This window comes from Populus trichocarpa, chromosome 5 (genome assembly GCF_000002775.5).
Source record: "Populus trichocarpa isolate Nisqually-1 chromosome 5, P.trichocarpa_v4.1, whole genome shotgun sequence".
Taxonomy (NCBI): Eukaryota; Viridiplantae; Streptophyta; class Magnoliopsida; order Malpighiales; family Salicaceae; genus Populus; species Populus trichocarpa.
Window position 1 is genome coordinate 16,281,066 of NC_037289.2, and position 15,450 is coordinate 16,296,515.

Below are 15,450 nucleotides of genomic sequence, written 5' to 3' on the forward strand. Positions count from 1 at the left end.
TCTAAGTATGGGTGTCACCATTAATCACCCTCGTTAGGTTCCCCTTAGCCTTTTATAATATTTTCTAAGTATAGGCTCACCCTCCATGGGTTTTTACTAGCCATTTAAAAAAAAAATTCTAAGTAGTAACTTTTTCTCCACAAGTTTCCCCTAGCCTTTTTGAGAAATTTTCTAAATATAGAGTCTTTTATATCTTACCTCATCCTCTTAAGAATTTTTCTAAGTATGGTTTCCTCCATAGTTTCCTTCAACATACTTAATTTTTTTTTCAAACTGGTGCACACCCCTACACACAGGCTCTTTGGTTTATTACCCGGGATTTCAACCTTTCTTCTTATATGAAAAAAAATTGACGAACTCATCATGGTAACCATGTATTTTTACATGTCTTTGCAGATTAAAACCACAAAAACTTAAGGGACTACTGATGGATCCAAATAAAATTGACCAAAAAAACCCAAACGAGCACCAAAAGCCCCATAGTCTCAGGTACATATTTTATATGAATCCAATTTGTATTATTTTAAGTAGAATACAACTTAAAATATCACAAAGGTGAAAATACACTTCAGCCCCTTCTCTCCATAAATACACCATGAATGCTTCAAGCCAAATGTTCACAATCTTTTCATTCTTAATATTTTTAACATATATATTTTCAGAGTCTATCTCTTTAAAATATCATTACACTTTCTCTCTCTATAAAGTTATTGACTTTACTATAAGAAAGTCCCCACGTCCATAAAAGGAGACCTTTGCAGGTACCAACTACTAACCACCTAGCTTCACAGGTACTACTTGTTACTATCTAACTACTAGTCACCTAACTTACCAATAATCACTTGTTACTACCACAACTATCAGTCACCTGGTTTATCAGGCACCACCTGCTACTACCACAACTACCGATCATCATGGTTTACCAGGCACCACCTGTTACTACCATAGCTACTAGTCATCGTGGCTTACCAGGCATCATCTGCTACTACCATTGTTATTAATCACCTAACTTACCAGGCATAACCTGCTATCAGTTACCAACCCTTTGGGCTTTCCATATCAAATCACCAGATAATTTGACTATGGAGAATGAATTAGATTGTTTGAACTAAGAGATTAGCCAATTATCCAACACATCAACCTTATTCCTAATCATCTTGTATTTTGAGAATCATCATCATCATCATCATATGAGAGTGGAAAATGAGTTCCCTTGTCCAAATTTATCGTGTGATAAATTGTTAAGTATTTTCAATATATTATTCCTTTACAAACATATTAGTAGATGTAGTGATAAATTAGATTGTTGGTTCACTCTATGTCGTGGATTGGATAAAAAATATTAAAAATAAAAATAAATATCCAAGCATTGTTAATTTTTTTAGTAGAAAAAAATTTTAAATTGTGTAAGGGTTGAGCCGATATGTCTTAGTTGATTTGGCAAGTCTAAAAGAAACCCAGACAATTGGCAAAAACTTTTTTTGACTTAAAAATGCAAAATTCAAGGCGACATCATTTTTTTAATAAAAATATTGAGATGTCAACATATTGGATCAACCCGGGTTAACCTGCTTATTTTGTGATCTTGGTCATGAGATCATGATAATCCCATATAAAGTAAATTGAGACAAATTATGAAACACAATTCTCAATCAACCTAATGATGAAGGATGAAATTAAAAAAACTCAATTGAAATAAGAAGGATGAAAAAAAGTACCTGTATAAACCCGAGTTAACTTGCCAAACCCATAACCTAAGTCATGAGATCAAGATAATCCCCTAAAAAGTAAATCGAAACAAATTATAAAACTCAATTCCCAATCAACCAAATATTCAAAGATGACATTGAAAAAAAAATAAAAAAAAAATGACTTGAATTAACACGGGTTAACCTGTCAAACTCATGACCTCGTCATAAGACCAGGATAAACCTCATATAAAATAAACAAAAAAAATAACTCGAGTCAACCTGCCAAAATCATGACTCGAGTTAACCCACAAAACTTGTGATCATGTCATGAGAATGAGATAACCTCATAGAAATCAAACCAAAATAAATTATGAAGTTTAATTCCTAATCAATCCAACGCCGAGGATAAATTTGAAAAAAAATTAAAAAAAAAACAAAAAACCTCAGTTAACCATGTTAACCCACCATACCCGTAACACGGGTTATTATATTGGGATAACCATACATAAAGAAACCACAACAAATAACAAAGCTCAATCTCCAATAAACCAAATATTGAAAGGTAAAATAAACTAAAAAACATAGATTTGAAAAGAGAAAAAAAAAACTATTGCAATGAATAGTATTTTGCAAAGTGATACACAATAAAAACACAACCTCTTTTAGTTTCTATTAACCAGACCACTTGCCTGCATTATGTCGTGGGTCGAATCAGAAAACTTTTTGAACTCCAAAAAAAAAAGTCTAAGCATTGCTAATATTTTTTTATAAAAGAAATTTTAATCATGAATTCAAAATTCATCGCATATTGGACATTTTTTTTTAATATCAAGACGGTGACATACTAACCATTTTTTTTTATTTAATATTACAATGAAAACATATTGGATTCATCTGAGTCAATCCAGGTTGAACTACAAAACCTATTGGGATAACCCATCAAAAAAAAAATAGAAAGCTCAATCCTTAATTAACTCAATGTTGAAGGATGAAACTGATAAAAAATAGCACTCAATTAAAAAAAAAAACCTAGTGAACTCGAGTCAACCAGCTAAACTCACGGCCTTAGTCATGCACGTTGCCATTTTTAATTAAAAACTTTTAGCACTAAGATTGTTTTTCTTTTAATTATACGACAATCAAGTGCATGATAATTGTTTTGTATGAAATATTTTTTAAAAGAAAAAAATAACTACGACAGGCGCATGGTACTTAGGTAACAAAAGTAGGCCTAATTGTTTTAAGCTAAATAAAAAAAGGTCTTTTTATTTTAAGTTAAATAAAAATAAATAGATTATTGATAACAAAGGTGAAATTGTATATTTTTAAAATTAGGGGACCGAAAATGCATTAAATAACAAAAAAGAATAAAAAAACAAAGAGGCTAAAGGATAAAATATGGGGGAAAAAATAACAAAAGAAAAAAAACCCCTAGTTAATAAATAGGAATCAATTTCCCTTTAATTTTGTAATTCAAGAGCTCAATCGAGGAGAAAAAAACTTTAAGGATAAAAAAAAAACACTTCTCTAGTCCATAGTGAAATGTGAGAGGGAGTGTAATGCACATGGGTACAATGTTTTTGCCTCACCTCTTAGTTTCCTTACTATTGTTGACTCATGTTATGCTACGAGTTAGATCAGCTTTTTTTTTACATAAAAAGAAACATCCAGGTGTTGCTAATATTTTTCTAGTAAAGAAAAAAATTAAACCATGTAAGAATTGACTTTATATGACCTGGTCAACTTTGCAAATTCAAAAGGAACTTGGTTAACCCATCAAACCCGTGAAAAGAGTCATAGAATTGAGATAATCATATAGAAAAAAAATCACAATAAATCATAAGGCCCAATCTCCAATATATCAAATATTAAAGGGTAAAAATAGAAGAAAAAACATAAATTTAAAAAAAATAAAGGAAAAAAAACATTGTTTCACAATGAATTGTGTTTTGTAAGGTACACACTAAAAGCACCATTCCTTTTAATTTTTGCTAACTAGATCATTGGTCAGCGTTGAGCTGTGGGTTGAATCAATTTTTTCAACATAAAAAAATCCAAATGTTGCTAGTATATTTTCTAATAAAGATTTTTTTAATCATAAACTTAAAATATGATGCATATTGGATATCTTTTTAAAATATTGATACAACGATATATTGGAAGTCATTGTTTTTCAAATATTGAGTCTGTCACATATTGGATCGACCTAAGTTAACTTGTCAAATCTACAACCTAGATCATGAGATCGTGAAAACCTCATAGAAAACAAATCAGAATAAATTATAAATATCAATTTCTAATCAACAACTAATAAAAAGCAAATAAAAAAATTACGAAGCTCAATTTCCAACCAACTTAGTATTGAAGGATAAGATAAAAAAAATCAATTAAAAAAATAAAAAAATAACTCAAGTCAACTCAAGTTAACCTTTTAAACTCGCGACTTGGATCATTAGATCTAGATAATTTTATAAAAAATAAAAAAAATCATAAAGTTCAATTTCCAATAGATCCAATGTTCAAGGTTGAAATCAAGAAAAACAATTCATGAAATTGAGATAACTCCACATAAAATAAATTGAAAAAATTATGAAACTCAATTCCCAAACAACCTAATATTAAAAAATAAAATTGAAATAAATAAATAAAAAGATTGAGTTGTTGGAGGGTGAAATTGAAAAAAATATTAAATTAAAAAAGAAAAACAAATTGAGTCAACCTGTCAAACTTGTGACACATGTCATGAGATCAGGATAATTTCATGAAAAACAAATAAAAAAAGTTACAAAACCCAATTAAAAAAATTTCAATTACCTCCAAATCTGCGACCTGAGTCATGAGATCGGGATATTTCCATAGAAAGAAGATCGAAAAAAAATTATGAATCTCAATTTCCAACCAACTAAATGTTGAAGGATGAAATAAAAAATATATATCAGAAAAAGCGATAAAAAATAACTAGAGTCAACCCGTATTAACTTATTAAACTCACGATCCAGTTCATCAGATCGCTATAAATTTATAGGAAGCAAAAAAAAAATATATATATATATATAAAGCCCCACTTTTAAGAGATATAATATTGAAGATTGAGATTAAAAAGAAAAAAGCTAAATATATGAGATTAGTATATGACCTAACAATGAGAAAATCTAAAAGAATTTTTAAAGTATAATTTTCAAAACAATTTAATATTAAAAGATAAAATTAAAAAAAAAACTAAATAAAAAAATTAAGTTGTTAAAGAATTAAATTAAAAAAAAAACACAAAATACTATTCTAATAAATAATATTTTATAGATATGGCTTCACTGACTTAGTCATATCCTTAGTATTTTGTAAAAATTTAAATAAAATGTTAATAATAATAATAATAATAATAATTTTATTTTCTTCGCTGATCGAGGAAGCAAGCAGATGACATCTAATAATTTCTTCTTGTCCTATGGCTATTCCTATAAATCTACTTTTGAACGAAGGTGGCACACACAATCACATATTCCCACTGTTGCTTTAACTTTTTGTGCGTATTGTTCAAATACAATTGGGCCAAATGAGAATTATCGTTAAGTGAGATTGGCTTCTCTCCGAATCATGGACGGTCACACAGAAGGTAGCCAGTGCCCCGTCGCCACTCCACAGCTCATTCTAAACTTACAGCTCTTTTGTTAAAAATATTCTTTTAAAAATTATTTATTTATTTATTTTAAATTAATTTTTTAATATATTTACATTGTTTCTATGTGCAGGTAAAAAATTTAAAAAAATATTATTTTAATTTATTTTTAAATAAAAAATAATTTAAAACACAAAAACTACTAAAATACATAATAGCTCTAAACACAACACCCAAACTACTTAGAGCATCTCCAATGGAGAAGCCAAATGGATAGCCAAAAATAAAAAACTAATATTTTAGCTTTTCTTTGCTTGTTTTGCACACTCCAAGGAGAAAGCCAAACAAAATGCTAAAATGGCTTTTCTCTTCCACAAATGTTATTCCTACATATCTCTTCAAAGAGCCAAAACTAACAAAGTGGGGCCACTAAAAAAATAAACCAATTAAATGTAGACATGTGGAAAAAAAAAGTAACATCAAATTTATTAAGAAATAATAAGACACTTGTTTCTTCCACTCCAATATAAATGACTCTTCAAATGGCTTTTTTTCATTGGAATAGATATGGTAAAAAAAGCTATATTTACACTATTTAAAATGCTATTTTATCAATTTAGCTTTTCAAAATAGCATTTTGCATTGGAAATGCTCTTAGAGTCTGTTTGAAAACGTGGATCAACCTATATTTTTAAAAATTTAATTTTTTTATGAAAAGTTAAAATATTTTTATATATTTTGAATTATTTTGATATGTTGATTTTAAAAATAATTTTTTAAAAATAAAAAAATATTATTTTTATATATTTTAATATAAAAAATATTTTAAAAAACAACCATAATTATACTCACAATCATACTTTTGCAAACAACCTCCCAACCAACCCTAAGTTTGCTCTGCTAACCAAATGTAAATATACTCGTCACATACCCACTTGAACATCGTGTAAATGTTGAATTTAGTAATATTTTTTAAAAATATTTTTTCTATTAAATATATTTTTTAATATCAATATATAAAAATTATTAAAAAATATATTTCTAAAACTCACCTTACAAATACAATGAAAAACAGCCTCCACAATCATACTCCGACCAGGTCACGCAAACAAAAACTCCTTTCCACTCCTCCATTTAACCTTTTCAGTTTCTCTCTCCTCCTCATCAACGGTTTCTGAGTTGCATAATCTCCTCTCTATCTTTCTCAAATAGATGTCATGGCCACAGCCACCGTGGACTCCTCCGTTTGCAACTACCAGAATCAAGTCCACACCGAATCTCTCCTTCTAATCGACCTACGCCATCTTTCCCAACCCGAACTCCTCTCCCTCTCCTTCTGTTCCTCCTCCTCCTCCCTCCACCGTCTCCAAACGGACACCGCCGACGTCTCCACTCCTAAAATCGACCGTTCAGTCTTCAACGAGTCTGCTGGAAGCCGCAAACAAACTTTCTCACGCCTCCGCCTCGCCCCTCGCAACAATAACGCTTCCTCTTCTTCGAATTCAACTCCTGTTGTTCCCTATCAAATTACCGAACGACACCCTCTCGATGAAGAGAATTCACAGATAATTTATCTTCTCAAGTCGCTGTTTGGTTCTGATTCTCACTTTATTGAAAATAACAACGAGAATAATCATAACCTAGTCTCCGTTCCTGTCATCTATAATGAATATATGCGTTTGCCTTGTACAAATAATGCGGAATTGCAAAATGTTGGCTTTAGTCAAGGAGGAGTAAAAAGCTTAGAGGTAAATCACTTGATTTCGACTCGAATTGCTGAATCTAGTTCAAAGAAAAGGAAACGAGGCAGGCCACGGAAGAATGAGAATGTCGATTTCGGTTATAACGAGTTAGAAGAGAGGAAAAAAATTGAGAATAAAACGATTGCTGTTGTATGTGACGATGTGGAAGTGCAGAATAAGAAGAAAGAGGAGATGGAGATGGTGGGCAAGAATGGAGTGGCAGTGGACTTTGTGGCATTGGGGAATATGGAGGATCCGTATGGGGAGGAGTTGCGGAGGAGGACGGAGGGAATGCTTGGCTTTAGTCAAGGAGGAGTAAAAAGCTTAGAGGTAAATCACTTGATTTCGACTCGAATTGCTGAATCTAGTTCAACGAAAAGGAAGCGAGGCAGGCCACGGAAGAATGAGAATATCGATTTCGGTAATAACGAGTTAGTAGAGAGGAAAAAAATGGAGAATAAAACGATTGCTGTTGTGTGTGACGATGTGGAAGTGCAGAATAAGAAGAAAGAGGAGATGGAGATGGAGATGGTGAGCAAGAATGGTGTTGTAGTGGACTTTGTGGCATTGGGGAATATGGAGGATCCGTATGGAGAGGAGTTGCGGAGGAGGACGGAGGGAATGCTTGGCTTTAGTCAAGGAGGAGTAAAAAGCTTAGAGGTAAATCACTTGATTTCGACTCGAATTGCTGAATCTAGTTCAAAGAAAAGGAAGCGAGGCAGGCCACGGAAGAATGAGAATGTCGATTTCGGTAATAACGAGTTAGTAGAGAGGGAAAAAATTGAGAATAAAACGATTGCTGTTGTGTGTGACGATGTGGAAGTGCAGAATAAGAAGAAAGAGGAGATGGAGATGGAGATGGTGAGCAAGAATGGAGTAGTAGTGGACTTTGTGGCATTGGGGAGTATGGAGGATCCGTATGGAGAGGAGTTGCGGAGGAGGACGGAGGGAATGCCTGGCTTTAGTCAAGGAGGAGTAAAAAGCTTAGAGGTAAATCACTTGATTTCGACTCGAATTGCTGAATCTAGTTCAAAGAAAAGGAAGCGAGGCAGGCCACGGAAGAATGAGAATGTCGATTTCGGTAATAACGAGTTAGTAGAGAGGGGAAAAATTGAGAATAAAACGATTGTTGTTGTGTGTGACGATGTGGAAGTGCAGAATAAGAAGAAAGAGGAGATGGAGATGGTGAGCAAGAATGGAGTGGTAGTGGACTTTGTGGCATTGGGGAATATGGAAGATCCGTATGGGGAGGAGTTGCGGAGGAGGACGGAGGGAATGCAATTGAAGGCAGAATTTTTAGGGTTTTTGGAAGGGTTCGAGGGTGAATGGGGGAGTACGAGAAAGAAGAGGAGGATTGTGGATGCTAGCTTGTTTGGGGATGCCCTGCCGATTGGGTGGAAGCTCTCTATCTGCGTCAAGAAGCAAGCCGGTCGTGTTTGGTTGGCTTGTACAAGATACATAAGGTTTCTCTCTCTCTCTCTCTCTTTAAATAGTAGTTTTTGCTGATTGTATTGAGTAAATATATAGGGTAATTGATTTGTGTTTTTCGTTGTTCTGCTACTGTATGAGCAAGTAAAGTTGAGTGACACTTAAAATATGCATAGCAACATGGAAGAAAATTCACATGAAAGAGAACAAATTGTGCGATAAAGAGATTTAAATAGAGTTATGCTTTGCTTATGGAAGTTCTGCATGTAACTTTTTTGTTTTAATTTTAATGAGGATGGCTTGTTAATTCTGAATTTTAATTTCCCTGGATATCTTTCACTCGTAGTTCTCATCATCCATCTAAGCTGCCATTGCCATCTTGGTTACTCTCAAATCTCAATACATGTAGGTTGCTTGATGTTTCTCCATTTCGCACAATAAGCTGTATATTGTCTGTATATGATGCTCTTGAATTTTTTTTTTCAACTTCACTTGACATTCTCACTCCATTTGTTCCATTGGCAACGTCTTTTTCAGTCATCTTCTTATTGTAGAGGATGTGTATTTTGACTCTATTCTCGATAGGTCAGTCAGACAACTGTTATCCTGTCACTATTCATGATAACAATGAAGTCCTAAATTGCTACCTGGATTTCTAGCTATTGATTGACCTTACACATTGTGGTTCATAGGATATTGACCTTACACATTGTGGTTCATAGGATATTATTAAATGATAAATGCTATACCAGTACCCCTATTAGGGCTTGATTGTTCTCTGCTACAGTTATTTTTGCATTTTCTAAGTGGAACAGAATACAAATATAACCCTAGGAAGTTTATGTTTCATAATTAATTTTGCATATTTTCTAGCTTGTGTAACTCTTACCTACATTTCCTAATTCATTCCCATCCAGCCCTAATGGGCTGCAGTTTGTGTCCTGCAAGGAAGTTTCATCGTATTTACTTTCCTTTTCTGGACTTCATGATGTAAGACGGTCGAATTTTGATCACATGGATGGCAGGATTAAGTTGACCGACAAAATAGCTACATCCATTGTAAGTTGATACTTATAGTTTTTGTTTGAGCAATTCAACTTTCCCTGTAGTTTTTACTTACCCATGTGCTGCAGTCTGCAGATCAAACATGTAAAGATGGCAAGAATGAGAATGATTTTATTAGTTATAAGGCATTGCCTGTCACCTCTACATCTACTGAGACAGGGGGGTGTCCGAGGGAGGTTCAAACAGGGATGAATTATGAATGCCACAAGTGCACCTTGACTTTTGATGGGCAGGATGACTTGCTACAGCACTTGCTATCATCTCATCAGCGGTCTCCAAAACAGCTTAAATGTGGGACATCAACAAATGAAGAGGTGATAATAAAAAATGGAAAGTATGAATGTCAGTTTTGTCTTAAACTTTTTGAAGAAAGGCATCACTTCAATGGCCACCTTGGGAACCACATAAAAGATTATCTCAAGAAACTTGATGCTTCCAGCGACATAACCACTCAAAAGAATGATGAACCTGCATCTGTTGAAATTCCTTTTGGATCTGTAAAGATCCAAACATCGATTGACATTGACAGGGATTCTGATGAAATAACTTCTAACACTAAAACCAATGGTGAAATAAATTCCATCATTCCATATTGTGAAATGAAGGCAAATACTTCTGTAGAAGCCTATTGTGGTAAGCAGGATAGAGCATCTAATATTAGCAATGATGAAGTGGGGGAGATGAATGAAGTTACTGACATTGTTGCTGCTGAAATTAGTGTTTGTTCAGAACCAGCCTTCTTGAGTAATGAGAATAATGCAATTCATAGATCTTCTGATGAAACAAATGTTCCCAAGTACTGCACCAACATTATCGATGATCTTGACTGTTCAGTTGCTGGTGATGTAAGGAACCTGGCCTGTATAAATTTGAATAGGGTTCCCCCTAGGCTAATTGAGGAACTCAATCAGGGGAGAGGTTCTGATAGTGGTTTACTTGCTCCAAATGCCAAGGAGAACATGTTTAATGATGACATTATTGAGGATAGGAATTGCTCTAGCACAATTGATAACATGGTAATTGATGATTGGGATGCAGATGGAAAAGGTGAGCCTATTACTGGTTCTTGTGCTGCAATAGCAGAGAATGTTGCTGCTAATTTGAAGGAGCAAAGAAGTTCTGAAGGCTGTTCTGTCGGGCTTTTAAATTCCATTGCGGTGGAAACCATGCAGGAAAAAAGTTCTAAAGGGGATTTAACGGGTATTGAGAACAACATGAACAGTGTTTGTACTGGCATGTTAAATGAGAGCAAATTTGATGATGTTGGTAAACCTGGGACGAATGAGTTAACAAGTGTTTGCCGTGACAATAACACTGCACTGGTTGATGATAATGTGGTGATTAATGAACAAGGGAAAAATCATGGGGGCTGCCCAGTTATTCCATTTTTGAACGAGCAGATGCATCTCGCTGAAAATAATATCACTGGGACTCCTAAATGCACAATAAGAGAACCCTGTCAAGAAGAGGAATCTGAAGGTGGCCTGCTTACTATATCTGGTAATGAGCAATCATTTGACTTAAAAGGTAATGTAATTAAGGTTTCCAAGGGCACAATAAATGTGGTTAATCACAATGAAGTTCTATGCCTTAAGAACAATGAGTTTGGCAGTGAGATTGATCAATCTGTGCAGACCTTAACTAATATTCAGGAAAGAAGTTCAAACATTTTTTCATTTTTTCCATCTACAAATGGACTAACATTTGCTTCAAAAGATGAGCAATCCCATGATGATGAGAATAGTATGAATCAGTTATCATGCACCACATCAGCGGAAGACAAACTACAGGAAGCTAAAACCTCCTGCAATGGAGAGTTATGTATTGCTTTCGGTGACAATTGCACTGAACAGGATGCAGATATTGTGACAGGCACTGTGCAGGAAATTTGTTTTCTTTTTGCTGGGAATCAACATACATTGACTGCTAAAGATAATGCAACTGGTCCCTTCAATGGCACCATGGATGAGCTGAACCAGAAAATGGATTCCGTAGAGAGTGTACTTTGTCTATCTGGTGATGCGCCGATGCGGAGTGTTGAAAAGAATTTGCACACAGCATTTACAGGGTCAATTCAGGAGGAGCCGAGGGTAAAGAATACAGAAAATTCTAAGAAAGATGATTTGGGTCATGATTTTAGTGGCCACCCTGGACCAAATGAGAGTGTCGAATCTGAGTTTGTGTGGAGAAATGAAGAAAATGGTGGCCTGCGATGTGATTTTGCTGATACTTGTCAACCAGTGCAAGCATCAGGTTTTTTCCCTCTGTATGATGCGGTTTCAGATAAGGTATGGCATGGGCAATTTCTTTATGTTGATACTTTTAGCCTGTTATGCTAATGGATTAGATGGTAGTTCCATTTTTTTCTTCAGAAATTTATGTAGTGCATTTTATTTTTTCTGAGATCACTGGGTGGAAAGTATTTTTTTGGTAGTGGGAACCAGTGATCTGATTTATCCTTTTCCCTTACATTTGTGTTTATTTTGTCTTTAGTGCTTTCCTTGTCAATACAAGGGTTCTCTTGTATGTGTTTGTGGCATGCATTTCTTTCAAGTTCTTCTATGTTATATTTTAGAGAAATGGGACTTTTTACTTGGAAATAAATTATTTTCCAGTGAGGAGTTGATGAGTGATGACCATTATCTTTAGCTTTAAAACTTGTTTGTTATATAGTCAATGGAATTCTTGATGTATCATTTTTTTGTTAATGAACAGGGTGAAAGTGAACACTTTGGGGAGGCATATGGTGTTATATCAGGTTTTGAAGGGTTGAAATCGGGTGGCATGGAAAATATGGAATATAATCTTCTGACTTCTCAAGTGAGCTCTCATTCAGATGAATCCAAGGTTGTTTCATGTGATGCAGTTATACCTCAAGGGTTTGATTCTTCTGTTTGTCTTGAGAAGGGAGATTTGCCTTTTTTGCCAAAGAATGCAAGCAGGCACCACGTACCTGCTGTGTGTGTCTGGTGTGGAAGGGAGATTTGCCAGGAGGCTTTTGAATCTGAAGCACAAACAAGCACGATGGGTTTTATGTGTGCAGAGTGCGCTGCCAGGTTTTCAGGGCAATAATGTACAGTAAAATGGGTTGCTAATTAACAATTCCAGGCTCCCATGAGAAAAAGAGCTCAGGTAGTTTCTACTTTCTACATTCAGAAATTGTTTCTTTTGGCTAGAAATGATTCCATGTTTTACAGAAATTCAAACACCCATTTGGTTGTTACCCTGTTGTCTTCTAAAAGTCGAGCTTGGTGTCAAATTAACAATTGTTTTTGTCAGGTTCAAGTTCTTGAACCATGGATACTTTTTTCAGCATGTGAATTATTATGAAGTGACAATGTTTTCATTCGCACAGGCTGTGGAAAAATTCAACTGGTCAATTTACACACTCAAATTGTTCTTTATCATGCAGCAAAAGCTGTTTGCATTAGCTATTTCAATACTCTTTTTACTTTGAATTTCTACGTAGTGCTTCTTTACACAATCTTTGACCATCATGTAACACAACTATACTGAATCTTTATATCCTTCTCAATCTCAAAAGGGATAGAGATTGATGAGACTTGGGGATAGCAAAATACACTTCTTTTTTCCTCTCCTTTTACGTAGAGAACATGATGAAATGTCCCAGCAAGGAAATAGGAAAACGTATTCCTCTGTAGGCTTAGGTCTGTTTTGTTCTCAAAGCTCGTATCGGTTCCCAGGAGGAGCAGGGGTGTGAAACTCTGAAGATTATCATTTAGGCCATGTTTGTTTTCCGAAAAGTAGTTTTCAGGAAATCACTTTCCAAACTTTATTGTGTTTGTTTGCCATTAGAAAAGTTGGTCAACGGAAAACACTTTCCGGTCAACAGAAAACACTTTCCAATTAAAAAAAAATTTGGTTTGGTTTTCAGGAAAGTGTTTTCTCTTTTGGCTATGTTTGTTTTCCGGAAAGTGGTTTTCGGGAAACCACTTTCTAAACTTTCCTGTGTTTGTTTGTCATTAGAAAAGTTGGTCAACGGAAAACACTTTCCAGTTAAAGAAAAATTTGGCTTGGTTTTCAGGAAAGTGTTTTCCTGGAAAATTTGAGCGGAAAACACTTTCCGGAAGTTGTGAAAAATTTAGAAATGTCATTATTTGCTGATTATATCAAATTTGATCCTCAAACTTTTGATTGCTATATATAATTTGTTTTGAATATTTATTTTTCAATTTTATCTCTTAAAATTTAATTTTTATATTAATTTTGTTTCTTATTTTTATAATTGCTATTTGCTTTTTCCTTATCATTTTTTTATTGAAATTTTTTATCTATCAAATTTGATCCTCATTCTTTTGATTGTTACTATTTTATTTGAAATAATTTATGAAATGTTAATTGTTATTATTTTAATTTTTTCATCTTTCATTTTTTTTAAACTTTTAGATTTGATCTCTATTATTTTGATTATTATTTATTTTATTTGAGATAATTTATAAAATTATATTTTTTTTCAATTTCATTCTCATTCGACTTTTTAATTTGTAAGGTTTGTTCCTCATTATTTTAATAAACTTGAGAAAAATAAAACATCAATAAGTTATTTTCCAGCTCATTTTCCATGACATAATCAAATACTGGAAAATGTTTTTCAATTTATTTTTCATTACACTATCAAATATTAGAAAATACTTTTTCAGAATTTATTTTTTCTGAAATTTATTTTTAAAAAAAATTATTTTTCAACAAATAAACAGGATATAAATGAAACTGGTTTCGTTTCGTAATACTGGAACAATTTTTTCGCTTACGCTTATATAGGGTCGTTGCGTTTCAAAAATTATATAAAAAAAAAAAGAAGTGTTTTTGGGTCACAAACAGACTAGTCAAAAACACCACATGGACATGCAATTTTGAGGCCGTGCCAAAGAAAAACTAGAAAATAAACTGAAATTGATCGTGATCAAGATTATACAAATTACATGATGAAAGACCGAACTGAAAAGGATGTTAAGATTTGGAAGAGAAAAATTGAAGTTTAGGGTAAAATTCAACAAATTGAAAAGCCAAGGGCCTAGATGAAGGTGGAAGAAATTTGGAAGGTCCTAGTTAGAATGGGTAGTGTATAATAGTGTATAATCTTTTTAAAATGCAAACTACACCTTATAAAAATAAAAAAATATATGCTTTTTATACAAGTCTCACAAAAAAAAACCACCACAATTCATAAAAATAAAAAATACATATTTTTTATGTGAGTCTTATAAAAAAAAATTACCATATCTCCAAACCAAACATCCCTATAAAGTGAAACGAAAAACAATTGAAAACTTCAAAATCAAGGGTCTAAAATTAAAAAAACAAAGAGACTGAAATTATAAGCAATTAAAGTAATAATAAAAGATTTGAATAAGTATAAAAAAAGCATATTTTTATTCAAAAATCTTTTTCCCTTACTAATTTATTAGAAGTCTACTTATAACAATCTTAAAAAAAGTTTTAATAAAAATTAATAAAATAATAAATAGATAATTTTGACTCAAAAGCATTTAAAATATAACAATAAAAAATTTAAAAAATAAACATTTCATCTGCATTTAAAAAAATTATAGATGTTAGGTTCTTATATAATTATTAAAAAAAACTATTGTTAGCATTACTATTAAAGACATTGATATTATTTGAAAATAATAGTATAGTTGGATAATTATTTAAATATGATTTAAAGAATTTATTTTAAAAAAATTTTAGTAACCATAAAAAAACAGAAATGTTTTAAGATTAAAAGGATTTTATTTTCTGTATTTTTAAATTTTTTTAATATGTTAATATAAAAATTAATTGTTTTTAAAAAAAATTAGTTCAGTATATTTTTAAATAAATAATATTTTAAAAATAATATTTCTAACCGTTGAGGAAAGCAAACCCTCACCGAAACCCACTGGCC

At 32.8% G+C, this 15,450-nt stretch overlaps 1 protein-coding gene across 6 annotated transcripts; it reads left to right on the plus strand.

The window, feature by feature from the left end:
- The first annotated feature begins 6,384 nt into the window (after positions 1-6,384).
- Positions 6,385-12,894, plus strand: LOC7486594 (uncharacterized). Of its 6 annotated transcripts, none has more exons than XM_024601142.2 (5): positions 6,385-8,512; positions 9,395-9,536; positions 9,611-11,830; positions 12,258-12,362; positions 12,450-12,894. In XM_024601142.2, exons 1-5 carry the CDS (start codon positions 6,525-6,527, stop codon positions 12,612-12,614), a joined length of 4,620 nt encoding a protein of 1,539 aa, XP_024456910.2. In that variant the 5' UTR covers positions 6,385-6,524; the 3' UTR covers positions 12,615-12,894. The 6 variants fall into 6 exon arrangements, with proteins under 6 accessions (XP_024456910.2, XP_052308922.1, XP_052308921.1 ...); XM_052452962.1 differs by having other exon boundaries at positions 6,385-7,709; positions 8,040-8,512; positions 12,258-12,894; XM_052452961.1 differs by having other exon boundaries at positions 6,385-7,379; positions 7,710-8,512; positions 12,258-12,894.
- Positions 12,895-15,450: the final 2,556 nt, after the last annotated feature.

Coding starts and splice junctions, on each gene's coding strand:
- LOC7486594 (XM_024601141.2), top strand. CDS start 6,525: ATGGCCACAGCCACCGTGGACTCCTCCGTTTGCAACTACCAGAATCAA. Junction 8,513..9,394: donor GCTTGTACAAGATACATAAG/GTTTCTCTCTCT, acceptor ATTCCCATCCAG/CCCTAATGGGCTGCAGTTTG. Junction 9,537..9,610: donor ACAAAATAGCTACATCCATT/GTAAGTTGATAC, acceptor CATGTGCTGCAG/TCTGCAGATCAAACATGTAA.